The sequence below is a fragment of the Rissa tridactyla genome, chromosome 1 (genome assembly GCF_028500815.1).
Source record: "Rissa tridactyla isolate bRisTri1 chromosome 1, bRisTri1.patW.cur.20221130, whole genome shotgun sequence".
Taxonomy (NCBI): domain Eukaryota; kingdom Metazoa; phylum Chordata; class Aves; order Charadriiformes; family Laridae; genus Rissa; species Rissa tridactyla.
This window is the reverse complement of record NC_071466.1, coordinates 5,983,879-6,011,313: the sequence shown is the minus strand read 5'-3', so window position 1 is coordinate 6,011,313 and position 27,435 is coordinate 5,983,879. Positions and strand designations below refer to the sequence as shown.

Below are 27,435 nucleotides of genomic sequence, written 5' to 3'. Positions count from 1 at the left end.
GACGTGGGGTTGGGCGGTGTGGGTCTCAGTGTGGAGTTGGGTGATGTGGGGCCTGGGTGATGTGTTTAGTGGTGTGGGACCACCAGCGGGGTTGGGTGGTGTGGGACCAGGTGTGGAGCTGGGTGGTGTGGGGTCTGGGTGATGTGGGGTTGTGTGGTGTGTGGCCTGGGTGATGTGGGGTCTGAGCGATGTGGGATTGGGTGGTGTGGGACCACCAGTGGGGTTGGGTGGTGTGGTGTCTGGGTGATGTGGGGTTGGGTGGTGGGGAACCACTAGTGGGATTGGTTGGCTGTAGGAGTTGGGTGGTGTTGGGCCAGGGTGAGGCGGAGTTGGGTGATGTGGGACCAGGTTTGAGGTTGGCTGGTGGTGTGTGTGGGCCAGAAGTGGGGTTGGCTAGTGTGGCACCAGGTGTAGGGTTGGGATGCTGTGCAACCAACTACAGAGTTTGGTGGTTTTGGGCCTCTCTCTCCTCTGGGCAGCTTCCAGGTATAAAGTGCTCTTTCAGAAGAAAAAGCTCAATTTTTTAATACCTGGAAGAAACTGCCAGCCGGAAGGTGGATGCATGCAAGGCTGATGCTTTTTTGTTTCTTGACAGCAAATCTTCATCTATCTAGGGATAGCATCTTGTAGGGGCTGCGTTAAATCATACAGAAAATACATAAAACTTATTTTTTTTTCCTGTATAGTAGCAATTTATTATGGTTTGTTCCAACTCAGGGACTAGAGGCAAGTTCAACAGTGATAAAGCATTAGGGTTTAGAAGGGTTTTCACTGAAGAAATGAATCCTCTGTTTAGAAATGTTTGAAACATAAATGCGCGGATGCATTTAATATGGTTTTGATTATTTAGGAAGGCTTGTTCATCCAAGTTTTCTACAACTGCACTAGTTTTTGGGGAGCTTCCTACAGTTCTCGGCCACGGAGATGTCTAGGTAAGCATTGCGATGATGCACTTTTAAAATCCTTAGAGAGAGGAAAAGCTACAGATTCAGCAAGCATCGCTGCATGCACTTTCCTCAAGAAATGTACGTCAGGCAGAGCATCTCCTGCTTCATTCATGTTTTATTTAGTGTTTTCTAAAATACATATTAGTAACCGTTCACAAAGGGGTTACAGGCAGAGAAATGCAACCAGATTTTTAAATGTGATAGCCACATTTCTTACCACAAAAGTGGTAAGAAATAAAACCCATTTTTGACACTTTCCAAATAGTATTCATTCAAAACCATGGCTTTTAGTGGATTGGGGATCAAATTCTGATCAATGGCAAAATCCTACAGTTAGGAGTAGGAGCAAGAAAGTAAGAGGGAGGGGAATGGCAAGAGGAGGAAGAGAAAAGGAATTATTCCGTACAGCCCTCCCTTACAGCTCCTTTTTTTTTTTATGAATTCTTAGGGAAACCATCCCTTGTGTTATTCCCAAGTGAATCTGAGAGCGTGATCGGTATATTTGTGTTCGATTCAGCCATTCTCACACAGAATATCTACATGACTGCCTGTACTAAATCACATAACGATGATTTAGTACAGGGCCACATATCAGCACTGCTTGTACCCTGCATGTTTATATCCATCAGCGTGTGGATATGGCAGTCATTACAGAATGGCAGTTAAATTTCAAAATTTACTGAAATTCTGAGCAGTGACACCACATTCAAAGGGATGGGGTGAAAAAGAAACTCCCCAAAGGATCTTCTTCATAACTTCTCCATTTAGCTGTGAAGTATCAGAAGATCCTAGCTTTATTTTCTGCGGTCCATGGCATGGACCCCACCAGCCTTTCCTAGAGTGGGAATAAATCTGATTGATTGCAGGTATTTACTGCCATTGAACTCATGCAGCAATTTATATTTAGCAACCCAGTTAAAATATGGGTAAGTACAGCAGGTGCATATGTTTGGTGATTTCAGGCACAAGCAAATTGAAGCAAAGCTGTCAACTCCTGACAAGTTACTAGCATAACTCTTGGCGTGACCAATATTTAAGTTGCATAATAGGAGACTAAAACTGGAAGGGACCAGTGAGTCATTCTAATTGCAGCCTCCCTCCGTAGGAAAATCTTTGTCTCCGTTGTTGTCTTGCTGTTTTTTTTTCCTGAACACATGAAGATTTTTTATTCTCTCCCTTCTAAATCCTGGGTTTCTTGTTAACATGTGAATTCTTCCAGGTCTAACTTTTTACACCCATTTCTTTTATTTCCCAGCCATCACCTGCAGCAACAAACACTCCTCTCACTGACTCCTAATGACCTTTAACAACAGCTGCATGAACTAAAGATGTCGTAGTATTTATGTATGGTTTCAGTCCCTTCATTATAACTGGACATTGTTAGATATTTAAGAGCTATCGAGCCTAAAAACACAGAGAAATCCATGAGTGATTCTTTCTGGACTCCACTAAGATGCTTCATAATAATCTTTTAATCATATAAGAAATCCCACTGTGCTATGCACATGCTCATATCTGAAAATGCCATTAGACTACAGCTAATAACTTATTTATCATCTGCCCTAATTCTCGTATTTTTCTGCTCTAACACTATTGATCGCTCTGCTCAGCGGCTCTCTTAAGGCCATTAAAAAAAAGTGCAGGACGGCATCATTAGGGAAGTGATGGTGCCTCTGTACTCGGCACTGGTGAGGCCTCACCTCGAGTGCTGTGTTCAGTTCTGGGCCCCTCTGTACAAGAGGGACATTGAGGTGCTGGAGCGTGTCCAGAGGAGAGCCACCAGGCTGGTGAGGGGTCTGGAGACCAGGTCATATGAGGAGAGGCTGAGGGAGCTGGGCATGTTTAGCTTGGAGAAGAGGAGGCTGAGGTGAGGCCTCATTGCCCTCCACAACTCCCTGAAAGGAGGTTGGAGAGAGGTGGGTGTTGGCCTCTTCTCCCAGGTGAATAATGACAGGACCAGAGGAAATGGTCTGAAGCTGCGGCAGGGGAGGTTTAGATTAGATATTAGGAAGAATTACTTCACTGCAAGAGTGGTCAGGCACTGGAACAGCCTGCCCAGGGAGGGGGTTGAGTCACCGTCCCTAGAGGTGTTTAAGAAACATTTAGATGTGGCACTTCAGGGCATGCTCTAGTGGCAGAGATTGTAGGTTGTTTGGTTGGACTCGATGATCTCAAAGGTCCTTTCCAACCATGAAGATTCTGTGATTCTATGATTTTGTAGGGGAAGATATTGAGGGAGACAGGCATACGGCAGAATCAGAACAGGAGTTACGCACCCGATGTGGGTGAAAGCACCTTTCAGACTTCAAGGCAAAAAACCTCACTAGATCCTTTCCTTGTTCCCAGGACCTTACAGCAAAAAAACCCCAACAAGTTTGTTCCTAGAGCGAATATTCCACTGAACAGTGAAATAATTTTTGGATGTTACTGGCAATAAATGCCAGGTGCTTTCATGACTAACGATGGGATTGCGCTGTACTTAATATGGCTTTGTGCATGTTCACTTTTTTCTAATTCAGGAAAACTCTTGAGAAGAAGAATCATCGGTGCTGTTGACTGGTAAACAAAAGCAAGTTACACCTCTAGGGCTCAGAAAAGGAAGGTTAAAAAAAAAGAGCCAGCTATCTAGAAAAAAAGGGAACAAATGTTCTGGAGAGAGAACATTCCTATAAACAGTCATTATAACGTAACTCTCAGACTGCAAAATTAAGGAGCAGATATAAATTTAGCTTAGTGTGTAGTTTGAAATAGCAACTGCTTTTGTATAACATATGTTTGACTGCAATCACAAGCGATTCACTTACTGCTTATTTCCCATACTCGATTAGCACGCAGAATGACTGCGGCATTCTAAATAGGACCTCACACTTAAAGATGTTTATTCTGCTTAGCAATTTAGAGGTATCTCAAGTTTTTCTCCCAATGCTTGTGTTCACTCCTGTCTTTATACTTTTTGGAAATGTTGCATCTCTCTGCATATAGAAGAGAGATATTTTGCATCTCTCTGCATATTCATAAATGACAGAGGTTTGTGGCCAGGCGTATCTTTGCCCGATATAGTTACCTGAGCACAGAAAAATGCATGTTCAAGTCATCCATCTTTTGCATACCAGATTGATGGGTTAAAGCACGCCAGGAGAAGCCGGGTTCAGTTGTTCCCTCAGTCTGTAGGGATTGAAACCCCTATTTCCATGTCAGCAGAATGACCCCAGTTACTGTCTAGGCCAGGTTGGGGCACTCTTCATTTCTTGTTTAGACTTTTAAGAAACTGCATAACTGCTTTTTGTGTGGGTGTTGCTTCAGTCTGAAGAAAAGAAAAGGGAGTGGAGGCAAAGGGGAACAGTAAATGCTCTAGATTAAGCTATGCATAGTGCTTTTAGGGACTCTTGCTTGCCTTTCACCAGCAAATGCAGCAATGATTCAACTCTCCCAGGGAATGTTTTTACTTTGCTAAAACAGAATGGAGCAGTACCGATCCAGAGCTCTACGATCAGGCTCCTTCCAAATGAGATTTAAGCCCACTGTTCTTACCTTCGGATAAACTCAAGCTGACAGGAAACAAATTACTACAGATAAGTATTATTTTACTCCTGACATACAAAAACCCGTGTTACAGATCATACTCTCGAGGGCGTGGGCTAAAAAGAAATACTGCCAACAGGCCTCAAAAGTTCTGTTAGCATAAATTTGGCAAAGGCATATCTGTTATAAGGCATAGATTTGATGAAAGAGGCTTCACGTATGGCATTTTACAGATCATAATCGTTATTACCTGCAGAGATTATCACTGTGAATGTCCATCTGAGTGGCAAACTCGTGTCAGAAGTAAGATTCACAAGCAGTTGCTTTGCTCTGTCAGTGGCATGGAGCAACCCCTGGAACAGATTACTCCCGCTTTATAATTCAGGACAGGGATGGGGAAAAAGAAGTTCTTCCTAATGCAACTAAAACTAGAAGAACATGGTGACTCAGGTTGGAATTTAGCCACAATATCCTGACAATCCTCAAAATTCACCAAACTTGCCAGGTTTAATGGCTTTTAGGGCTTCAAGCCCAGCCAGTGCTTCCTAACAACATGGTCCCATGTATATCATGCAGGTTTAGCACCAAGTCAGACAGGGGACGTGGTTTGCAACAGGCTGCCAATAGCTGCAGAATGTGCATTTTTACCATCAGCATGCTGATTTGCATTGTTGATGCAATTACAGCTTGGGACAGTAGAAATATATTTATCTCGCTGTATTTTACAACAGTAACAAAACGCTTCTTTCTGCTTGTTCACAGGTCAGCTTAATGTAATGACAGACTAGTTACTTTGGGAAACTCGTTACGACGTGAGCAATACTGAGCTTTGCAGCCCTGTGCTAAGAACTTTTGGAAGCACTAGAATTCTAAACACAAAACTTGGTTATTGCATTTTCCCTTCTATCTCACTAGCGACAGTGGGAAACGTTCCAGAGGGTCTCTCATGCACACGTAGCAATCTGGTTAGGGAAAGACAGCTAAGATACTTTTAAACATAATTAGCTGAGGATGAACCACCTTCAATGTGGCACAAATGATGTTTAGAGCTAATACGCAGCTAGTGGATTATGCTCTTCATTGTAGTACAGACTGTGTGTGTAAGAAAGCGCTTGACCATTGTCATCACCTCTGGTTTCCCACTCCCTTACCTCCGACAATCTGACACTGAAGCCAAGCAAGCGGATAAAATGCTACCTTAGTGACCTGACCACTTCACGATGACGTAAAAAAAATGGCTCAATGCACTGGGATAGGAAAGGCAAGCCTCTGGTTCTGTAATGAAAAATACTAGGTGTTACCTGATGGGAAAATTTGTCTTTTCAGATGGAATCTGTCCTACCCAGAGAGCATCCCATGCACTCCAGGCACTGCTGAAGGGAGACGTGCCCAAAAGAAGGCCATACCCAGGGAGAAGAGGCTCAAACATTCAGAAGGTATTTGGGGACCTCTGCCCTCCTAATGTCTCCAGCTAAGAAAGTGTTTTCAGCAGCATCCTCCAGACAAATACAACATTGTAAGAGAAAGAAAAGGACAAGTTGTCTTGGCTGCCTTTGGAATGTAAATGTTTCAGAGCATTCAAAGCAAAGTTCCGCACCAGTCACAATCTCCTCGGTTTTTACGAACACCATTCTATCTGCTATGGGTTCCTTGGTCGTTCCCCGTGCCAGTCACATCATTCAAACATGGCTTTCCTGACAGCAGAACAGAGCAAGGTCTTCCTCACAGGGTTCAGAAAATAAAGAGTCAGCTTCAGATGGTGACAGAAATCCTTTGTTGAACCCAAACAGACAGGATCCCTTACTCATTTGTGGTTTGCACCATCCTTTACAGTTATTTTGAGCACATGCATGTGGGGAGGCTTCTTCTCTGTGGATCCAACCAAGCTTCTTGATGCTCTGCACAAGTGATATGGCAAGACATTGAAAAATGTGCCCCCTGGGCTGTCCTCTGTGATGGAGCTCCATGGCGTCTTTCACCGCATCTGATCTCCAGAAAGCCTTCCAAACCTTGATTACTGAACCCTCACATCACCCTTGCAATATAGGTTAAGGACCACGCCCATTTTCCAACTGGAAAATGTAAGAAGGACAGAAGTTAAGTGATTTTCCCCACAATTGTACAGCAGGTCAGAGGTGGAGGCAGAGACAGAACCAATCCTTAATTCAGGCGCTGGACAATATTCCTTCCGTCTAGAATATGGACATATTCTGAAAGGTCATATTGGTAAATACATTAAAGGAAAATCATCTCCCTGTTAGTGACTCTTAATCCAGATAAGCATGATTCTGAATTAGGCTGTAAGTGTGTTTTAAAGGGAAACACTTAACCTGTGTTATCTTCATGCTGGCACCATAATAAACAGCCATTCCTACTTGTACCGAATTAGGCGAATAATCTTATTATTCATGAAATCTGAAGTATGTGGATGAGAAGAATCTATGCAGAAACCATCACTCATGGCTATTTTTAGCACTTCTTCCACAAACACCTGGAAACTATTGATTTGCTTATTATCTGGCACCACCCAGAGTCTCTTTAAGTTCTGCCTGGTGTACTCCTCTTCTGGAAGGCCTTCCACACTTGCAACCCAATCCAAGGTCAAATGGTTGGGGTCCTGCAGGTAGCTGGATATTGAAGAGAGGTTTCCGTTGAAGCAATAGTAAAGTTTGGAACCAAGAAGCTTCAGGAACAGACATGACGTGGAGAAGATATGAGCACTGAACACTTCCATGTTGGAGGAAGACAGGCTGTAGATCTGGGGTGCTTCTCGGACAGTGAAGTGAACAGTCTGGGTCTTCTGATCGAGGGTGATGTTGAGCATGGCATTCTTCTCCGCTTTAGAAAGCTCCACCTCCTTCTCCTGCAAGGCCTCAATCAGTGGCTGAATTTGATAAAAATCTACCTCCCGTCGAAGTAAGCCCATTTCCTGAAAGTCTTCAGGGAGGTCCAAGTGAGAAGTTCGTAAGAAGTTCAGGATATAACGGAAGATTTTGCCATCTCTGTCAATAAAGCAGTTGCCTTGGCTGTCCTTCTTGGTTGGGATCTTCCCACTAAACATGGCCCCCAGCATGGAGTCTGGAAAGCTAGTCAGGGTGGACAGAGAGGTGGTATAGAGTTTTCCTCCAACATTGAGCGTGATGGGTTCTGACATGATGGAAAAGTCACGATGCTGGAACTAATTCTAAAAAAAAAAAAAAAAAAAAAAAAAGAATCCAACACCACACATTTAGCTGTATTTGAAAGGTTAAACTATAAAGATAGAGAGTCCTAAATCTATAAGGGTAACTACATGGCAAGAATTCGTTATAGAAATTAGAAGTGGAGAATTACTTTTCGAGGTTGTATCTTCAGAACAAGCATAATGATGTTTTCTCTCCTAACAGACCTGAACAGGACTTTGTTTAGTTCAGTTAGTGCCAGAAATCATGAGTCTTCCAAAACTTTATAGTCATGGGAGTCGTGGGAGAGTGAAATCTCTCCTGCGGATGCCTACAGCAGAATGACTTCTGTCTTCAAAGCAAGAGCTGTGTCCTGGGCTCACCTGATCCCATATCCCTCATGAAAAGAGAATTTAGAGAGGAAAAAAAGGACAGGACAAGAACCAGTCACATCCCAACATCTTCCATGTCATCTGAAGATATAATTAAAGCAACAAAGCTGTTGCAGCAGAATCCCCTGACACACATTTGAGTGCAGTCAGCCTAGCAGGGAGCCAGCGAGCAGTGCTGCCGTAAGCATGTGACAGTCTGCGGTTCCATTCAGTAAAAAAAACAAACTACCAGGCTTTCTCCTTCCAACGTGCTTTACCTTAGAAAACATTTCCTAATTAATTGGGGCCATATCCCAGTGGACGTAGTTGCCACGCAGCTTCTCTGCCATCAGCTGAGACGAAAGGAGGATGCGATTTTGTGGTGCAGTTAAGCATCACTGCCTCTGAAAGGGACGCCCTCCACCATACCTTCCTCCTCCCTTACGCCAGCTCTGGTATTTATTTGACCCCACAGTCAGCCACTTTAGGGAGAAAACCCCATCGTTTTCTTTTCAGGATATGTTTCTGCTACATCTTGGGAGCAGATGAATGCCAGGGCTGGAGCAAGGGAAGAGGACGGAGCTATGTAGCCCTTTCCAGTGCGGATCAGCTCAGCTGCCTTGAAAAGCTGGGCCCTCATTCCTGCTAGATGATGACCTGCAAATCAGTTTTTCCAATCAACAGTTAATTCCCAGTTTTATATTTGACTTACTCGGCAGGAAACCCATCAGTGTTTGCTTGCAGAGCTAAGAGGTAGTAGCTCTTGCTGCAGTAACTATGGTCACTCAACAAAAAGCTGCCAAACAGCTCCCTTAAAATGAAATTTAAATGCAGGCATTTTCCTAACTAATCACAGAATAATCATAGACCCTACAACACTATTATCAGCTCTGGAGTCTCAGCAAAATACAGATGGGAAGAATGTCATCTCGTGCTGGAATATCAGTTCTTTTATGGCTGCTAAAACCCAAACAGTAGTGGTAATGGCACCCTAAACCAAATAAACATCTAGATAGCCAGCACATTTTGCTATGAAAAACTTGCCCAACCTAGGGCAGCTAATGGACAGGTCAAATGAGAATCTGTATTTCATTTCTAGTTTAAGACTAACATTCTACTCTGTTCTTTAGCCCCCGGCACACGGTGTATATCTCACTGCACATTAATTAATGGAAAGAAGATCTCTAAATCCCCCGAGTGCTTTGCCTGTGTGTCCCGTAGTCCCACGTATCCAATAAAATTGGCAAATAAAAACGCATGCGTAGAGCAACACAACACTCCCTCTACCCTCATGACCGAGATCATCCCTGTTACTAACTTCAGCCAAATATACCCTGGAAAAAAATTACTTCTTTCACTGTTAAACTCCCCTCAGTGCTGTAGTCTCAGGGTACTTCCCACTCTTGAAGACTTCTACCCAGTTTGGAGTCAAGAGCTGTTAAAACGGATCACATAAAGGCTTCCCCTGGTCTAATTTCTATAGGATGACTGACTGCCATGCATTTTTTCCCCTAAGGGCTTGCAATATGTCTGTAAAAGCATTGCTACAAGCACAACCTGACATTCACAAAACCAGCCTAAAATGGATTTTTTTTTTTTTTTGGGTCAAGTTTCATCAAGGAACAGAAACGTTCCCTGCAAATAACGCAGCCCTGACGATGACACCCAAAGGCCGTGTTCATTCTTTCCCTCCTCTGCTCCCACTCAGGCTGATTTAGACTAAACAACCCAATTTTTTTCTCTTCTTTCTGCGTAGGTCATGCTTTCATTTGAGCCCAAGCCTGCTTATCTGCACCATGGGAGTAGTTTTCTCATGGTCTCCGCCAGCCTGAGCCAGACGCAGAGCGAGACGTTTCCCTCGATGTGTAGGTAACGGCCTTCACTTGGCAGAGCCCGTTGCCAAGAGTCATGACCTAAAGACCATGACACGGTCGAAATGCTCAGTGACAAGATACAGATTTTCATTCCAAATTCGAGACCCACCCTAGGTTTATTCTGATCCAGAGACTTGCTGGCTATATACGTCAAATGAGAGGCAGACATCTCAGTCCAATCTGAACAGATAACGTTAAAATATCTTGTAGCTGGTTTCTGTATCAGCGGTCTCAAAAGGGAGGCTGCCAACAAAATACCCCGACCGTTTCACTCTGCCGATGGCTATTCTGCAGTCCACAGACTCATCCAGCCTGGATTTCAGTCTCCCAGAACACCAGCCTGCTTTTATTTTGCCCCCGCACTGGGTTAGATTTCAGACATTTAATGGTGCAAACATCTGGCCCGTGGATAAGGCTGCAGGGTAACTATTGCGCAGCTGTTGTTCATAAAATGGAATCAACATATGACAAGTTCACCATCTGCTTTTGCCTAATTCATCCCATTATTTGCAGGTTTATATCGTCACAGTGTGAAGATGAATCTGACAGCCTGGCAGCCTCGGAAGACCCAAAAACTGCAGCACAAGTGAGCGTGCAATACGTCTGCTGGATTCATCGTCAGCCTGGACTTAATGCGTTGGCCAACTGACGTTACTTCAAAGCAACTGGGGAAAGTAAGTCAGTCTGTGCTGCTTTCTTCTCGTAAACTTGTTTATGAAAAAAGCTTTTCATAAACCCGTAAAAATGAAAATTAAATGGGCTGTCAGTTTTCTCTCTTTGCTCATCCAACCAGCACTTGAAGTCCCTGCCTCGGTTTATCAGGCCTGCGTACTCCGTTAATGCAATATGAAGGTTCTCCAAGAATGCAGCGCGGAAATCACTTCTGCTTGGTGGCATTTCCGCAAAGAGGAGGTACCAAGAGAGCACCTCATGTGGGACATGGGTGGCTGTAACCTGAGGTCACCAAGGATGAGCACGACTTGGGTTACGGTTCTTGAAAGCCGAGAATTACAGGAAAGCCTTTCGTGTAGCTGCTCCCTGAGTAGCACTTAAAATGCATTCAGATTAGATCAGCTACAGATCTAATCTGAGAGTTGAAGATGCAAATTTAGCCGCAGAGCGCAGGATTTATTTTGTGCTTTTAGAGTGACTTGTATTTAAATACATCTTTCTTTTGAAAACAGACGTATTTAGTATGGTGGGGAAAAATAATTGATTTAAAGCCATAGTCTTTTCAGGTGATGTAAATTGAGAGAAACAAGCGGTGGTGAACTTTTTGGAAAAGTCAAACTACTGAGCAGAAGGTGCTGTCTGAGCATCTGAGCATTTCGACAGACCAGAGTTTGTAAATTTAAACGGATTTTATTCACATCCCCAGAGGGTACAAAGGGAACGTTTCTGTAACAACCTTCTCCCCTAGAATTTTAGCTCAGCAAATAATTGGTTCGAACCTGGGAGAGTGATGGGGGTTGTCGCAGCAGGAAGGCGTTAAAGAACGTGTGAAATGACAAAATCTACTTATTTTCACTTCATGTATTTAGAACCATCAGCTCAGTTCCTTCATTATCCATAACACTTCCTTTGTTTACTAATTTTAAATGTAGAACAGCTTTGGATAAGCTTATTTCCCTTCTTATGTATTCATCGCATTTGAGAGCGCTTTAATTAGCTAATAAATAAAATTCTGTATACATAATTTAACTGAGTGCCTGTTTCGCCCAACTTGGCAAAAAACCACAAGCGTACAAGTAATCATCCAGAAAAAAAAAAAAGCATCAGTCACGATTTGCCAACGTAAGTAAAATGTAAATAAACGGCCCAAATATTGCTATGCATTTAACCACTCTGAAAAACGGGTGCAGCGGTAGTCTACCCTTTTTAGCCAAAAAAACGCAGCTTAATGGAAAGTCTGAAGTTATAAATATGTTTATGTGGTTTTTAGAGACATGGGTCGGTCTATCTATCTATCTATCTATCTATCTATCTATCTATCTATCAAGACAATTTTTATCAGGATTTTTCTGGTTACTTATTCAGATAAAAAAAGATAACTTAGATCATTCCAGTTCCATATAATCTACCCTGAAACAGCAAGTTTATGAAACACCAAAGAGCTGTGGTGTGCCTGGTTCCGTTTAACAGTCTCCTCGAAGATCTGAAGAAAACTCTCTCTGCATTAACAAAATAAAGCTAACACCAATGTATCCAAAGCTATAAGTGCCAGCAGGGCAGAGACAAGGTACTAAACAAATCAGAAAACTAAAGAAGTTGTTTTTGTTTGGGAAAATGTGTAGCGATGCCTTGATTTCCCTGACAAGTAAACCCTAATATGAGTATTTCTTGGGAAAATCTAGCTTGGGAAAAGCAGCAGTAATCGCTTGCAAACACAAATTTCACTTTACAAATGGCAGGGAAGGAAAATGAATTAATTCTTTGGGATTTCACAGGCAACGCCTATGATGGGGTTAACAGGCTTGATCCTAGTGTCACTTAGAGAATCTCATTAATTAAATGAATTAAACACAGAGCAGCAGAGCAAGAGCGATGTGTATTTTGGTACAGACCAAAACTTTGGAAACCTGTATTGAAGACCATGAAATACGTGCAGCTTCGCTAAGAAACAGCTGAGGAGTAACAACAAACTGCAAAATACACACACACCAAAAAAAAAGAAAGAAAAAAGGAGATGAATTATTTAGGCTGGCACAATGAAGGATGCTTAAGTGGCAATAAAATTAAAGCAAGCCGGGGAGCCTTTCTGCTAAGCATCAGGAAGAGCAGCCAGGCTAAAAACCTCTCTGGCTTTTTGAGCGTTGCCCAGGAGAGCTGGTGAAAGCCACGTCGGCTGGATCAATGTCAGGAGAGGCTGATCGAGGGACGCATTAGGGGAAGTCAGTCTGCATCGGGAGGGGCGGGATCGATTTCAGCTAAAAAGGAAGGATGAAAACAGAAGTATCTGGGCACCTGTATGGCAGCCGGCGACTTTAAATGCGGTTCGGCAGGACAAGATGGCTGTTCGCAGGATGGGGCTCCGGTCTGCTTCATTAGAGAGCGTTAACGGCAAACATAATCAGCCAAAACCACTTCTTTCTGCGTAATGCTCATTCCGCTTTGGGGTTTTGCCCCAGGTTCCTCACACTTGGCAAGTATCGCTTTGCTCCATCGCCTCTTACTAAAACCCCCGTTTCGGTTCGAGGTAAAAATTCCAGTTTCCACAAAACATCCGAGTCCTGAGAAAATAAAACCTGATGAAGTTGTGAGCTCCAGCCCCGCGCAACCCCAGCCCCGTGGCACTTGCTGTGACAGCACCTGCAGACAACTTTCATGCCTTGTCCCTTCTGGAGGGGACGATTTCGCAGAGGGAATCCAGACCCTCAGCTCCCAGTTTGTGCCGCGCTGTGTTACGGGGACTGCAGACGAGGCAGTCTGAAGCCTGCGAGTCACCCCCCATGAAAGCAGAAAAATAACAAAAGAACAACAAAGGCAGGGCAGAAACACAATAAATAGTATTTAGGGGAGAAAAAAAAAAAAAAAAGATAAAAAACTCAGCTCACCACTGAGCAGCCAGCAGTAGGCAGCAGGTATCAAGTGAGAGCTGGATTTAAGGAAGATTTTGGGACAAAATCCGTCACAGGGACAGACTCACCCTCCCTCCACGTACCCCTGATGCATGTTTATTTATTTCAGCTCATCCTCAACCACAGAAGGTTAAACATTTACAATATGGTTTCTACACCCTATATGCTTATTTAAAGTAATCTTCGAGAGGAAAACTCATGTTTTCCCATTGCTGCAGGACGGACCCACTTAATTTCAGATGCTCATTTAATATCATCCCCTCCAATAAACATAGTGCAGCGCTTAAAGGCTTAAAATTCAGCCAGCGAAGCAGAGCGTGGCATGTCCGCCAGCAGCAATATATCCCGAAATGCAGCGCCGGAGGGGGGCCGGCAGCTGCTTTTTGTTTCGGGGCTGCTGTGAGCCACTGGAAATTTCCAGCCGGTGTTTGGGGAAAAGGCCGCTCACCCCCGAGGCCGGCGCGGGGGGACACGGGTGACGAGCTCCGGGAGGGGACTCAAACTCCCAGCAGGCGTGTGGCAGGAAGCGACGGCTCACCCTTCCCTTCTGGCTCTAAGAGAGGATCGTCGTATGGATCTGCCGGCGGATGCGATACCCGGCGACAGACACGCCGACCATCCACCTTTCGGAGAGCAGCTGCTTACCCACCACTTATTTATATTTATTTATATTTAATTTTTTATATTATATTTAATTTTTTAACCGGGCTCCCTTAGACACGGTTAGAAACGCTCCTCTGCCAACGAGACGCACGAACGATGGGAAAGCGCAAAACGGCAGTTTCATAACGTCCCTGGTTTGTTGCGGGTGCGATGCTGTGGGTCCATCCCTTCCCAGACCTGCAACCTTGATGCTCTTGAGCTTCTCCTGGGCTGCTTCCTTGGGGATGCGGGTGAATGCAAAAGGCCGCAGACGCTGAATTTAAGCACTAAAGAGCTGGGGGTAGGGAGACGGGGGCAGGAAAATAGAGCTGGTGCCCGGTTAGTAAGAGGAAGGAGCAATCCAAAACAAAGGTCAGGTTCCTCTTGAGGAAGAAGAAGAGGAATGAAAGCAGCGGGGCACGGTGGGGAGGAGGAGACCAAAACGAAGGTTAACAGCTACTGAAGGAGAACAGCAGAAGCCAAGATGGAGGGGGAGAGCGAGTGCAGAGCCAGAGAGATGCGGCTGCAGCGAGGTTTGGAGAATAAAAGCCAAAGTGCTGCGGTGCTCGGTGCTCTCCTGGTGTGACCTGGTGGCTCAGGGGCCACTGCATGGGCCATGCAGATTGCCAGGAGGGCATTGCCACCGGCTGCCAGGAGGGAGCCCGTTTGGGGTCTCATGGCAGCAGGAGCATCACTTTTCCTTCCAAGCAGCTGATGTAACCCTTCATACAGTCCAAAATACCAACTTAATGCCATCCCCGGCAAAGGTTTTCACTGATTTCTAATGTCCTGTGCCAGCATCCGCATTGGGTATCACTTGGCACCTCTGGAGTATCTTCCAGATACCATTTATTTCGTTCCTGGACCACATCACCCACGCACATGGTAGCCCACCACCTGCACGCTGCTCGATGCAAGCCCAGGGTGGCTCAACCATCCAGCTTCCACCCCATCTCCCACTGACCTCCAGGGTACCCCTGCAATTAAGAAGGGCAGCTAATTGCCAGCCGGGATGCAGCCGCACGCTAGCAAAAAGCGCTCAGAAATAACACTAATGAGGTAGGGGCCATCCAAATTTAGACCCTTCACAAGGTACATTGCCCAGCCGGCCCCACGCCACCGGCCGGGGCTGGCTGCAGTCTGGCTGGACCCAGAGCCAGCCCCGGTTGTGGGGAGCTTGGATGAGCTAAACCGCCATAAATCCTTTAATTTTGGAGATGCTTCACTGAAAGCAGGTGAAAGGGGGGGATGCAAAGTTTGCAGAGTGGCGCTGAGCCCCACCCTGTTAAGGGCAACCTTAGGCTGGGCTCCTCCCCACGCAGCCAGGCGTTCGCGCTATGAAATGAACTTAAAATACTAAAAAAACAAACAAACAAACAAAAAATAACCCCACGCAATAGGGGCTCACCCGCCCCTCCCCGCATCCCACAGCGTTTCCCCGCGGAGCGGCAGCCACCCAGCCACCGCTCCCCGTGCCTCAGTTTCCCCACCTCCGGGTGTGTGCCTGTGTGTGTTACGGTAGGGTGACCCCAGCCCCTTCCCACGCCCCCTCCCCCCGAGCAGATTCCCCCCCCCCTTCCCATCCCCTCCGCCGTACCCACCTGCGCCCCCTCCAGCCGCCGAGCCCCGTCGCTCGCCGGGCGCCGCGGGAGGCGGAGGCGGCGGCGGCGGCGGCGGGAGGAGGAAACGGGGGGCGCGGCGTGGCTCGGCCCGGCCCGGCCGCCCTGGGATTTGTAGTTCACCGCAACCCTCGGCCCTGCCTCGGAGCTGCCCGCAGGACTGCGGCTTCGCTGCCGGCCACGCCGCAGCCTCACGGGCACGGCGGCGGCGGGAGGTAACGCGGGGCGGGTGGGGAAAGCGGGGGGGTAAGGGGGGGCTCGGAGGGGCAGTGAGGGGTTGGGGTGATGGGAGGGAGGGGTGCGGGGGGAAGGGGTGCAGGGGGGTGGGCTGGGGTCGGGGTGCGGGAGGGATGCTCGGGAAGGGATGCAGGAGGGGCGCTCGGGGGTGAGGGATGCGGGGGGGGGGGCTCAGAGGAAGGGGTGCTGGAGGGATGCTGAGGGGAAGGGACGCAGGAGGAGCGCGCGGGGTGAGGGATGCAGGAGGGATGCTCGGGGGAAGGGATGCTCGGGGTGAGGGATGCAGGAGGGATAGTCGGGGGAAAGGGACGCAGGAGGTGTGGTCGGAGCGAGGGATGCAGGAGGGACGCTCAGGGGAAGGGATGCAGGAGGGGTAGTCAGGGAAAAGGGGTGCAGGAGGGGTGCTTAGGGGAAGGGATGCAGAGGGGCGGCCTGGGGTCGGGATGTAGGAGGAATGCTCCGGGGAAGGGATACAGGAAGCGTAGCCAGGGGAAAGGGGTGCAGGAGGGATGCTCGGGGTGAGGGATGCAGGAGGGGGGTACGGGAGAAGGGATGCAGGAGGAGGGGTACTCGGGGAAAGGGATGCAGGAGGGGTAGTCGAGGAAAGGGGTGCAGCAGGAATGCTCCGGGGAAGGGATACAGGAAGCGTAGTCAGGGGAAAGGGGTGCAGGAGAGATGCTCGGGGTGAGGGGTGCAGGAGGGGTAGTCGAGGAAAGGGGTGCAGGAGGAATGCTCAGGGTGAGGGATGAAGGAGGGGGGCTCGGGAGAGGGGATACAGGAGGGATGCTGAGGGGAAGGGATACCGGGGGGATGTTGGGAGGTTGGGATGCAGGGATTGCTTGGGGGTCGGGCTGCCCTTAGGGAGGGATGCTCGAGGGAAAGGGTGCAGGAGGGCTACGTGGGGGTCGGGATGCAGGAGGGGTGCTCGGGGGAAGGGGTGCAGGAGATTGTTTGGGGGTTGAGCTGCTTGGAGGGAGGGATGATCGGGGATTGGGATGCAAGAGGGAAACTTGGGGGTCGGGATGCAGAAGGAATGCTCGGGGGTAGGGCTGCAGGAGGGGTGTTCAGGGGTCGGGATGCTCAGTGGGAGGGTTGCCTGGGGTCAGGATGCCAAAGGGAAGTTTTGGGGAAAGGGGTGCAGGAGGGATGTCCAAAGGGAGGGATGCTCGAGGGAAGGGGTACAGGAGGGGTATTTGGAGGTCCGGCTGCTCAGAGGGAGGGGTGCTCGGGAGGGAAGGGATGCTCAGGGGGAGCAATGCTTTGGGTAAGGATACTCGGGGATTGGGATGCAGAAGGGATCCTCGAGGTCACAATGCAGGAGGGATGTCCAGGGGTCGGGATGCAGGAAGGAGCTGGGAGTAAGGGGTGCTTGGGGGTCGGGATGCAGTTAGGGTTCTCAGGAACTGGGGTGCTCAGAGGAAAGGATGCAGGGGGGGCGCGCAGGGGTTGTGATGCAGGAGGGTTAGTCAGAGGGATGCTTGGGGGTTGGGATGTAAGAGAGGGCTTGGACGAGGGCTTGGACAGGAGTAAGGGGTGCCTGGAGGGTCAGGATGCAGGAAGGATGCTCGAGGGAGGGATGCTTGAAGGGAAGGGTTCTGGAGGGATGCTCAGGGGTCAGGATTCCCAGAGGAATGCTCAGAGGGTGATATGTTCTGTGGCTATGATGCAGGAGGGAACCCTGGAGGAGGGATGCTTGAGGATTTGGATGTTTGAGGAGGATGCTTAGAGGGAGGGATGCAGGAGCAACGTTGGCAAGTGGGGGTGTGTGCCTGCAGGGCTTTGCAAACCTGTTTGCAAGGCAGCATCGTGTTACGAGGAACTGGTCAAGATGGGTTCAGGTTTTCCCCAGGGAAGCTGACGTGGGGAGAGATACCCAGGGATGTTCCCATTCCATGGGGTTCCAAAAAGCCCTAATGGTGAGGGTCAAATTCAGAGCAGTCCGGATCCAAACCCTTTTCAGGTTAAATCTGCCTCGGCTTGGACTTTGTAGGTGTTACCCAAGGATAAAAGCAGATGTGGGAATATTTGCCACTTCTGTGAGCTTTTCAAAACGCTTTGGGAACCCAACTGTATCCTACAGTGTTTGTATCATGGAACTCGTGGCAGAGAAATTTCCGCTTTCTGCCCTACCTCGGGCTGAACGGATGTAGCAAGGGGCTGAGCTTTCACCTGAGGGGGTGGATTCAGAATGCCACGGACATTTTGTGATGGGGTCCTTAAAGTTTGCCCGTGGTCTCACTTCACCCTCCTGGTTTCTGGAGTGGCCGATACAAAGCCAAATGTGTTGGGGGCTGGAGGGAAACTGAGGTCTCAAATGAATGTCATATCCCATTTTTCCTGAAGGCACCACCGAAAAATTGGAGATCTCTGTATCTCCAAGCAGTGAGGCAGCGTCCGATGAATCCCGGCCAGCGCTGGCAGTGTCGGCTCTCGGTCTGGTATTCTTTGGTGAACAGGACGTGGTTTTTTCCTTGGATTAGATCCAGGGGTTTAATTTCTATACACAGACAAAAGCAGACAGAAATCTGAAGAAAGAAGAGTGATGTTAATGCTATAAATACCTTCAAGAAAACAACCGGCTTTCCGGAGTAGATGTATTTACAGTCTCCAGGGATGATAATAGAAAGGACACTGGCCTGAAGGTCAGTGCAGGATCTGGGTGCTCCTGTTATCAAGCCTCATGGAAGTAAGGTAGCACAGCCCTGGCCGAGAGCTCTGGCTAAGGACGAAAGCAGAAGGCTTTTGGGGGAAGAAAAGGAAGATACCCTCATCTGCGGGATGTGAGGAGGAGCAACCACCCTGGGAAAAACTTACCTTGCGCGGGCAGGATTAAAACCTTCGGGCATCCAATGCCAAATATATTCAGACAATGAAAAAGCAGCTGGGCTGAGTTATTTTTGTCTGTGGTTGGTGCCGGGCTTAGCCACAGAGCCAGGGGTTAGAGCAAGTCCTGCCTTATCTGCCTTTCGCTGCTGCTGGTTTTCAAGGCAACGGGAGAGGGGAGTTTAATTCCTTGGGCCTGCATCCATACCAGGATGGCTGATCATACGCTAGCGATGGTTTGAGATGCTTTATTAGGAAAGGAGACCGGTACCTACTAGAGATGCGTGTGTGTAGCTGTTGGCTGGAGGGGAGGACCGGAGCTGGGAGGAGGAGTCTGTCCGGAGAAAGAGAGGATGAAATGTTAAAGCCTTGGGCTTTATTTGGTATTATTGCGCTGATTGCCTTGACATCCAGCCAAAGCCTGTTTTTTATTTGATAACTGAGTGCCTAAGAGCAAGAAACACAGAGCAAGAGAAGAGACTGGGGGGAGTTGTGTGCGCCAAGGGGATCGAAGAAGCAGCGCTGGAGAAATAAGAGAGCAGGGAACGGAGATAGCTGGGTAGGATCAGCCCGTCCAGCATTGTTGTCCATGAATTACGGCCGTGATAAGTCGCTTGGAGATGGCTGTTTGATAGAGTTGTGTGGTGTGGTTGGACGGATTGATAATGTTTTAGAGGAAAAAGGGATTGATGAAATACATGGTACCGCAGAAGAAAGGAAAAGGGTCTGCAGCGGTCTGTGAATCTAAAAACATCAACAGATTTCAGTGAAGGTAGGAACTACCATATGGTAACTTTAGGCTGATTGCAAACAGGTGTCTTTTGGTTAGTGACTTTTTAGGGACCTCTTAGAAAAGCGTGTGGCCACAGGAGAGAAACTTGCCGTTCCCAAGGTGGAGCTCCTGCTGTACAGCAAAGCCACGCCAAATGCCAACGGTCCAGTCGGGAGAGGACGCTCCAATAAATCTTTATTTTCCAGAGAGGACAGAAAGCTGCCAAGCAGGGTGGAAGGTCCTGCAGAGCGTGGGGACAACCTCCTGCTCCAAATCTGCTACTGCCTGTGGTGGAAGGGGAATCTCCACGGGTGCTGTGCTAAAGGGCGGTTCTGATTCAGAGCAACAGGGGACAGGAACGCACGAGGAGCCTCGCCAGCCAGAAGTAATTAGCTCTAGCGAGTAGGAGACACTCAACACAAGTGCAATCTGTCGCTGGAAAGCAGTTTGGGACAGGAAGCGGAGAATACGTGATCTCCTTGAAAAGAGAAGGTGAATTTAGAAAGGCAGATTATAATTACGTGCAAAAAATTGGGCCAGGCTTCTTGTGCTGGTGATTTTCCCCCGTTATCACTGCAGATGGGCAGAGTCTCACTCCTCTTTCTAAAAGGGTATTTAGCTGGGTTTTTCTGCAGTTATTAGCTCTGGGTTTCTGCCCAGATCTCTTAAAAATGGAACCGATCTTCTGCTTTGCCATGGCACTTTATTGAGCGCAGCTCTGACCGTGGCTGGAGTGAGCAAAGCAAGGTGGAGCATCGCCGTTAATGTGTTTGCAGGTCTGGAGAGGTTTGGCCCCTGGGTCCACCACAACCTATTGCATCTCCTTGAGCAAATGGTTTGGTCTGGATGTGCCTCAGTATTTTATGTTGCTACAACAGTGTGATGAATGGGGGCTGACCTGCTGGAGAGCAGCTCTGTGGAAAGAGACCTGGGAGTCCTGGTGGACAACAGGATGACCGTGAGCCAGCAATGTGCCTTTGTGGCCAAGAAGGCCAATGGCATCCTGGGGTTCATCAAGAAGAGTGTGGCCAGCAGGTGGGGGGAGGTCATCCTCCCCCTCTACTCTGCCCTGCTGAGGCCGCATCTGCAGTTCTGTGTCCAGTTCTGAGCTCCTCGGTTCAAGAAGGACAGGGAACTGCTGGAGAGGGGACAGCAAAGGGCTACCAAGATGATGAGGGGACTGGAACACCTCTCTTAGGAAGAAAGGCTGAGGGATTTGGGTCTCTTCACTCTGGAAAAAAAAGACGACTGAGGGGGGATCTTATCAATGCTTATAAATACTTAAAGGGTGGGTGTCAGGAGGATGGGGCCAGGCTCTTCTCAGTGGTGCCCGGGGACAGGACAAGGGACAACGGGCACAACATTGAACACAGGAAGTTCCACCTCAACATGAGGAGGAACTTCTTTCCTGTGAGGGTGGCAGAGCCCTGGCACAGGCTGCCCAGAGAGGTGGTGGAGTCTCCATCTCTGGAGACATTCCAAACCCGCCTGGACGCGTTCCTGTGCCACCTGCTCTGGGTGACCCTGCTCTGGCAGGGGGTTGGACTAGATGATCTCCAGAGGTCCCTTCCGACCCCAGCCATTCTGTGATTCTGTGATACCTGCCACGTCGCTTGAGCGAGATACATATTTCCTTGTGTATATTCCTATAGATTTATATAGATAGACATACAGCTAGTTTGTAGGCAAGTGGGTTATATTTCAGTTGAAGCCTCTGGGCATTATTACAGTGCAAATAATATATAAGGTAGGCTGAGGCTTTAGACAATAATGAGTTGCTGGATGCCCAGAGAAGTTGTGGATGCCCCATCCCTGGAGGTGCTCAAGGCCAGGTTGGACGGGGCTTTGGTCTAGTGGGAGGTGTCCCTGGGGTTGGAACTAGATGATCTTTAAGGCCCCTTCCAACTTGAACCGTTCTATGATTCTATGAAATAATTAAGAAAGAAGTAAAGAGAGAAGCAGCAGTTGTGTCATTGAGAGGACTCGAGGTAGAAACCACAGCATCAAGTCGCTGTGAGTGCTTGACGTATGCACAGAAGATCATTGAACTGGAATCACATCACTTATATTAATTAGGGTTATTTAGTCAGAAAAACTAGACCTCAGCTACATGAAGAGTATAACCCGATGTGTAAACTATACTAGATCACGGGGAGGCAGAAGTAGGAGGTGCAGCAACACGGATGAGGGCCCAGCAGTGGCCTCTGTTTGATTATTTCCAACACTGTAGGGAAATTGCAATTTCTTTCTAGTTATTTAGAGGGCTTTTTAGCCTTTTAGAAAAATAGCCATAGGGAAATGATAGGAATGAGTGCCTGTGACGGTCCGATACCCGCTGCTCAAGCTGTATCTATCGGATGTGGTAGTGATGAGTTGCAGGCTGTGGTTTCTCCTCCTCGGCTGGACGAACAGGCAGGTGCTTTGGACCAAAAAAAAACCCCTTTTGCCTATATGAATCAAGGGGACATTTGTTGCCTGCAAAAAAATCAGTAGTACACAATTACTTTTCCTGTTCCTGGAAAACAGACCTAGAGAGGTGTGTGGCAACAGAGGCCGGTCCTTTTAAGAAGTTGTATTCCAAGTTATGGCAAATTTGGTAGAAATTTTCGAGAGAATACAGTATTTTCCGTGTGGTGTTTTGTGCTCTGGCAAGGCGCTGTGCGCGCTCGCTTCCAAACTGCAGCAGCTCAGCACGCTGCAGGATTGAGCCCTTATTGCCCAGCTGCCTGGAGGATGCAGCGAGAATAACAGTAATGTCTTGGCTGACATAAAGGAAACCATTTGAGCAGGAGTTAAGGACAATAAAAGGTGAGTCTCGTTTCTGTACTTCCAGACCTCCAGAGAATTCAGGGAAGCAGGTCATGATTTCTTCTTTGCAAGTAAGAAGCAACTCACTTTATTTATCCGTCTATGTTTGCACGGCGGGATTTTTTTCCTCCTTTAGTGGTATTTATCAAACTATATAGGACGCCATTGTAGGAAATGTGCTGAATTTATTACCAAGATTTCCTAAAGGTACATCTCAGATCTGTTTTTTCAGAGCTTTGTAGGATCTGGGCTGTAGGAACTGATACTGCGTTCTGCAAAAAATACTAAGGAGCGTTTACTGGAAATCTGCTGCTGGCAGGGATAGGGGAACGAATTGATTTAGAAGTAATTGGATAGACTTCAATTGAAATGAATCCTAATTAAAGAAAAAACACAGGCAGAAGGGAAATATTAGGACACCTCTGAACAGTACAGATTATGAAGATTAGACCCAAGCAAAGCCCAAGGTGACTTTTCATCCTGAGATTGGTTTTGGGTTGGTTTTTTTTTTTGCGGTTTACTCAGTTTGGCGAGTGAAGCTAAGCTGGTCAATGCTGCTCTTTCCTTATATTTCTTTTCCCTCTCTGGTTTCTAGAGCGTGGTTGGGTATCTGTCCTCGCAGGGACACATCTCGTGGTAAGCAACGCCTGTTGCAAATGTTGGTGAGATACTTCATTTTATTTGTGGCTTTAGAGCACATTGCCTTGGAAACTGTGTCTGGGCACACGAAGGAGGAGGTGACTGGGAATGACCAGCATTATTTTACCGAGGGTAAAACATGCTTGACTTAAGTGATGGCCTTTAAGGATGGACTGATAGATCTGTGGAGGAGGGGAGAGCCATGGATGTTGTCTGCTTTGACTTCAATAGGGCTTTTAAGATGACGTCCCACAGCCTCCTTGTATCAAAGACACCACAGAAACTGCAGTCTAGATGGGTGGACTGCTAACTGGGTAGAAAACTGTCTGGAACTAACCTGGGACATTTCCTTTTTAATATTTTTATTAACAGCCTGGAGAAGGAGATGAAATTCACCTCATCAGATCTGTGAGTGATGCCAAACTTGGGGGAACAGTCAATATGCGTGAGGGCAGGGCTGCCATACAGGGGGACCAGGACAGGCTGGGGCTGACATGAACCTCGTGGAATTCAGCAAGGACAAATGCCAAGTCCTGTACCTGGGATAGACTCACCTGGGATGGACTCACCTGGGAGGGGCTCACCTGGCATGGATTCACCTGGGATGGACTAACCCCTTGCACTGGTGAAGGCTGGAGACTGACTGATAGCAGCTCCCAGTGCCTACAAAGAGGTTATTCAAGAGCTGGAGCCACGTCAGGAGAATGAGAAAAAACAGACATCAATTGAAACAAGAATTTCCAACTGGAAATAAGGAAAAACTGCCCACTAGGAGCTAATCAGGCACTGGGGCGGGTTGCCCAGGATGATCTCCATCCTGAGATGTTTTCAAGACCTGAATGCACAAAGCCCTGAGCAGCTTGGTTTGATTTCCTCTTTGTGGGGGGGTTAGTCTGGAGACCTCCCAAGGTCCCTTCTCTCCTGATCCTGTGATTTTACCCACGTTGCTCCTGCCAGTCGTTCACCAGGGAAGCAGAACAGTTTTGCCATGTCATGGGATTATTTCTTTTTCACTGCAAAGCTCATTTTGTGTACTTTCTGTTTTATGTGAGCTACATAACAGATGGGAACCTCAAAGCAGCTCTTCAGATTAATAATTAACACTTTGACCTTCTACAGCATCCTCATGTGCTGCAGGAACTCGGTTCTCTTTACAAGCAGGAGTGAGCTGATCCTCCCAACTTTCTGTGAGTTATTATTGCCAGTGAGGAAGATGAAGTGCAGAAAGGTTGTTCTACTTCAGGAGCACTCATTATAGAAGCCTGATTATCTGAATGTTTAGTCTTGTTATTTCAGTATTAAACAGCGGAGTGCCAGGGACCAGATCTCCAAGGCAGCATTCGGCTGCCCAGCAATGAAACTGGCCTTCCCTCTTCTGCAGTTCCCTGGGTTATTTATGACATACTTCCAATTTCTACAACAAATGAGACAATGATCTTACAGACAACGGTCTCCTCCGCTGCAAACCCTGATTCATTCTCCAGGCAGGTCCTGGGGGGAAAAAAAATAAAGCAAGCTAACATGAGATCCTTTAAATAATATCTCTCTGAAAGCATCTGGAGCTGTGCTGGGGTTGAATTAGCCATCTTGATTCCTAACCTTTGACGTGTGAATAATCTTTTAGTATAGCGTGTTCTCCTAGTGTAGTTTTAAGACTGTAATATTTATTATTACGTATTACAAAGCAACTAGAATGTTGTTTTAATATAGTTCTAAGATTGTGATATATATTACGAATGCCTCCTTTTTAGGGGCTCCCTGGCTAGCATCCTCCATCCTGACTTTGTCTGGCCCACACCCAGGGAGCAGCTTGGTGTACCCCGCTACACAACAGAAACGTGGGCTTGTTTGTCCCCTCCTGCTGACACCAGGGTAGTTGGAAAGGTGTAGGTGGGACTGTATTACCTAAAGCCCAACCTTGTACTGGAAAGTCCTTTGTTGGTGAGGAGAGCATGGACCCTCCACCACAAGGTCAACTCAGGTGGCTCTCCCTGTGTGTCTTCGAGGTCCTAATGTCAATATGAGACATTATGACATTTCCTAAAGAGGAAAATGGTTTGTCTTTACAATCCTTAGATACTCTCCAATGGGATTTGTCTGTCTGTTGACTATGGAAGGAGGTTGTTTCAGCCTTGTCCTCACCGTGCTATGTCAGATGAGACTTAGTTGCACTCCAGGCAGCAAAACTCGGATGACCCATCCTCACGTCCCTGTCTGTGATCAGCCTGAGAAAGAACCAAGCTGTTTCAGCAGCTGCAAGTTTATCTCAAAATTCAGGTGGAAGCAGACTCTTTACATTGAAAATATGGGTGAAGCTTGGCAATGCTAAAGTAGGTAGAAGCCCAGTCATACAGGGGACAGCAGTGGGCAACCATCACCCCCAAGAGGGACAGCGGGGCCACCCAACACCACAGCACCAGTGTGCTGTGGTCTGTGGTGATTTATGGGGTTAGATCTAAAAGGTCTGTAGCCCTTTTTTGACCATCCTGCTTGTGTGGTGCTTCCACGCTGCTCTGCCGGGCTTAACATGGATTGCTCCAGGGAAGAAACCACGTAACGGTGAGACAAAACCAGTGAGCACTGTAGATCCTCCTGTCTCCTCCTGGCCCATTATCTATCTGCCACGTGTCCAGGGTGTCAGGGTGCAGGCTGTGAAGCTGCAGAGAGGAGGGGAAGGGGATACCAGCTTGACTTCAGGTCTGTGCCAGTCTGGCCAAAGTGACTACTGAGCTACAGCTAGGACAGTCTCCATCTCTGGAGACATTTCAAACCCACCTGAACACGTTCCTGTGCAACCTGCTCTGGGTGACCCTGCTCTGGCAGGGGTTTGGACTGGATGATCTCCAGAGGTCCCTTCCAACCCCTGTCATTCTGTGATTCTGTGACAACTGTTCCTGGTCTGTCTGCAAGCCCCATTGGCTCTCCATGTTGGCTTTTAGCCTTTGCTGTCACTGTGGTACTTTAGTTTCTGTTTGAGGTGAAAAGACATTACTTGGGGGCTTTTATTCTCTCCTCTCACCTTGTCCTCATTTGTTACTGGTTTAATGCAGGCTGGTCCCTCAAGGGTCCTGCTTATGTCTTCTATCCTGTGAAAACAATGCGATGAGGAGCATTAGCTCTGCCATAGCTTGTTGCAGAGAAGGCAGCAGTGATGCTTGATGGGAAAAAATAAATCCAGCACATGAGCAGAGGACCGTATGAGTCAACAGACAGGAGACAGAAAGGCCAAGGTGGTGCCTGGAGAGCCATTGCAGCGTAGGCTGCTGTCTTTGCTGGATGGGAAGGTGGTCATGCATATACCATGGGTTGTTCTCATCCAGTGAGATTGTGCAGGAAGCAAAGATGAGAAGAGGTGATGTTTGGTTGAGTGGGAAGGCTTCCCAACCAAGCAGCTGTGAGCCAGAGCTTGAGGTTTGTATCTGGCATGGGTTTTCCTTCTCCAGTAGCAAGCAGCTGCCTACCAGGAGAGAAGATACTCTCTGGCTCAGATATAGGGGCTTACTCCAGGGATGGGACGGTCCGTGGATGGCATCCTCTGAGGTCCCTTCTGGATGTCATCTGTGAAAACCATACTCGGGGTACATGCCACCTGCGTGTATATCTTTCATTAATATAACACTAGCCATTTGAAAAACTTCAAATGCTTTCCAAGTGCTAACAAAGGAAGTTTCAAACAACCCCACCAGGAATTACTGCTGTGCGTTGTCCTCATTTCACAGATTAGGAAACCGAGGAACAGAAAGCTGGTGATTATTCTTCTGGTCAGACACATGTGAGCATGGATGGATCTCTCCTGGCTTGATCCCTCGTTTAGGTAACAAAGACGGTACCTTCCTTCTCCCTCCCCCATGGATCGTTTCAGGATATGGGCAGGAAGGGATGTTCTCCAAACGTGTATTTGTGCAGCACATCACACTGGGGGGACCTGCTGTGGGTGAGCCTTTACATAGTCCCTGTAATATGTTTTAAGAAATCCTGGCTGTCTAATTTTGTCACTCTGTAAGGGGGTTTCTTGTGCAGTAGTGCATCCAACACCTGGTTATAAATGTTCTGAGCTCTTCCAGGGAAATCCTTAGGGTTTTTTAAAGCAGTTTCTCCTCTAACACTTTATTGCTGGTGAATTTGGGCTGTGAAGAATGGGAAACTTTGCCTGACTCTGCAGTTTCTCTCCCTTCTCACTTTGGTCCTGCATACAAATGCGGCAGGTCCCTGGGGAGCAGCCAAGACTGCACCACTCAGCCCGGGTGGTTGGCAGCACTGCGTAAATGTCACGTGTACACCTCTGCTATTGCACAGAGAGGCTGCAATCCCATCTCTCCTCTTCCTGGGGCTTTTCTCTCCTTCCCTGAATGTAAAGACAAGCACTGGGGGCATCTTTGCCTCTTGAGGACACGTGGATTGACACCATCAGTGGAGTGGAAGACCTTGGCTCCCCTAATTCC

At 47.6% G+C, this 27,435-nt stretch overlaps 1 protein-coding gene and 1 long non-coding RNA gene across 5 annotated transcripts; one reads left to right on the top strand and one right to left on the bottom strand.

Moving 5' to 3' along the window:
* The first annotated feature begins 848 nt into the window (after window positions 1-848).
* LOC128904174 (uncharacterized) lies at window positions 849-10,802 on the top strand. Of its 3 annotated transcripts, none has more exons than XR_008464424.1 (5): window positions 849-932; window positions 5,796-5,905; window positions 9,758-9,866; window positions 10,389-10,549; window positions 10,669-10,802. It is a non-coding gene; the product is annotated as an uncharacterized LOC128904174 (long non-coding RNA). The 3 variants fall into 3 exon arrangements; XR_008464425.1 differs by having other exon boundaries at window positions 9,758-9,870; XR_008464423.1 differs by lacking the exon at window positions 9,758-9,866.
* Window positions 1,045-15,760, bottom strand: KCTD21 (potassium channel tetramerization domain containing 21). Of its 2 annotated transcripts, XM_054188126.1 has the most exons (3): window positions 15,697-15,760; window positions 12,840-13,105; window positions 1,045-7,653 (listed from the first exon to the last, which is right to left on the bottom strand). In XM_054188126.1, exon 3 carries the CDS (start codon window positions 7,621-7,623, stop codon window positions 6,841-6,843), a length of 783 nt encoding a protein of 260 aa, XP_054044101.1. In that variant the 5' UTR covers window positions 7,624-7,653; window positions 12,840-13,105; window positions 15,697-15,760; the 3' UTR covers window positions 1,045-6,840. The 2 variants fall into 2 exon arrangements, with proteins under 2 accessions (XP_054044101.1, XP_054044102.1); XM_054188127.1 differs by lacking the exon at window positions 12,840-13,105 and having other exon boundaries at window positions 15,697-15,738.
* Between the last annotated feature and the right edge of the window lie 11,675 nt (window positions 15,761-27,435).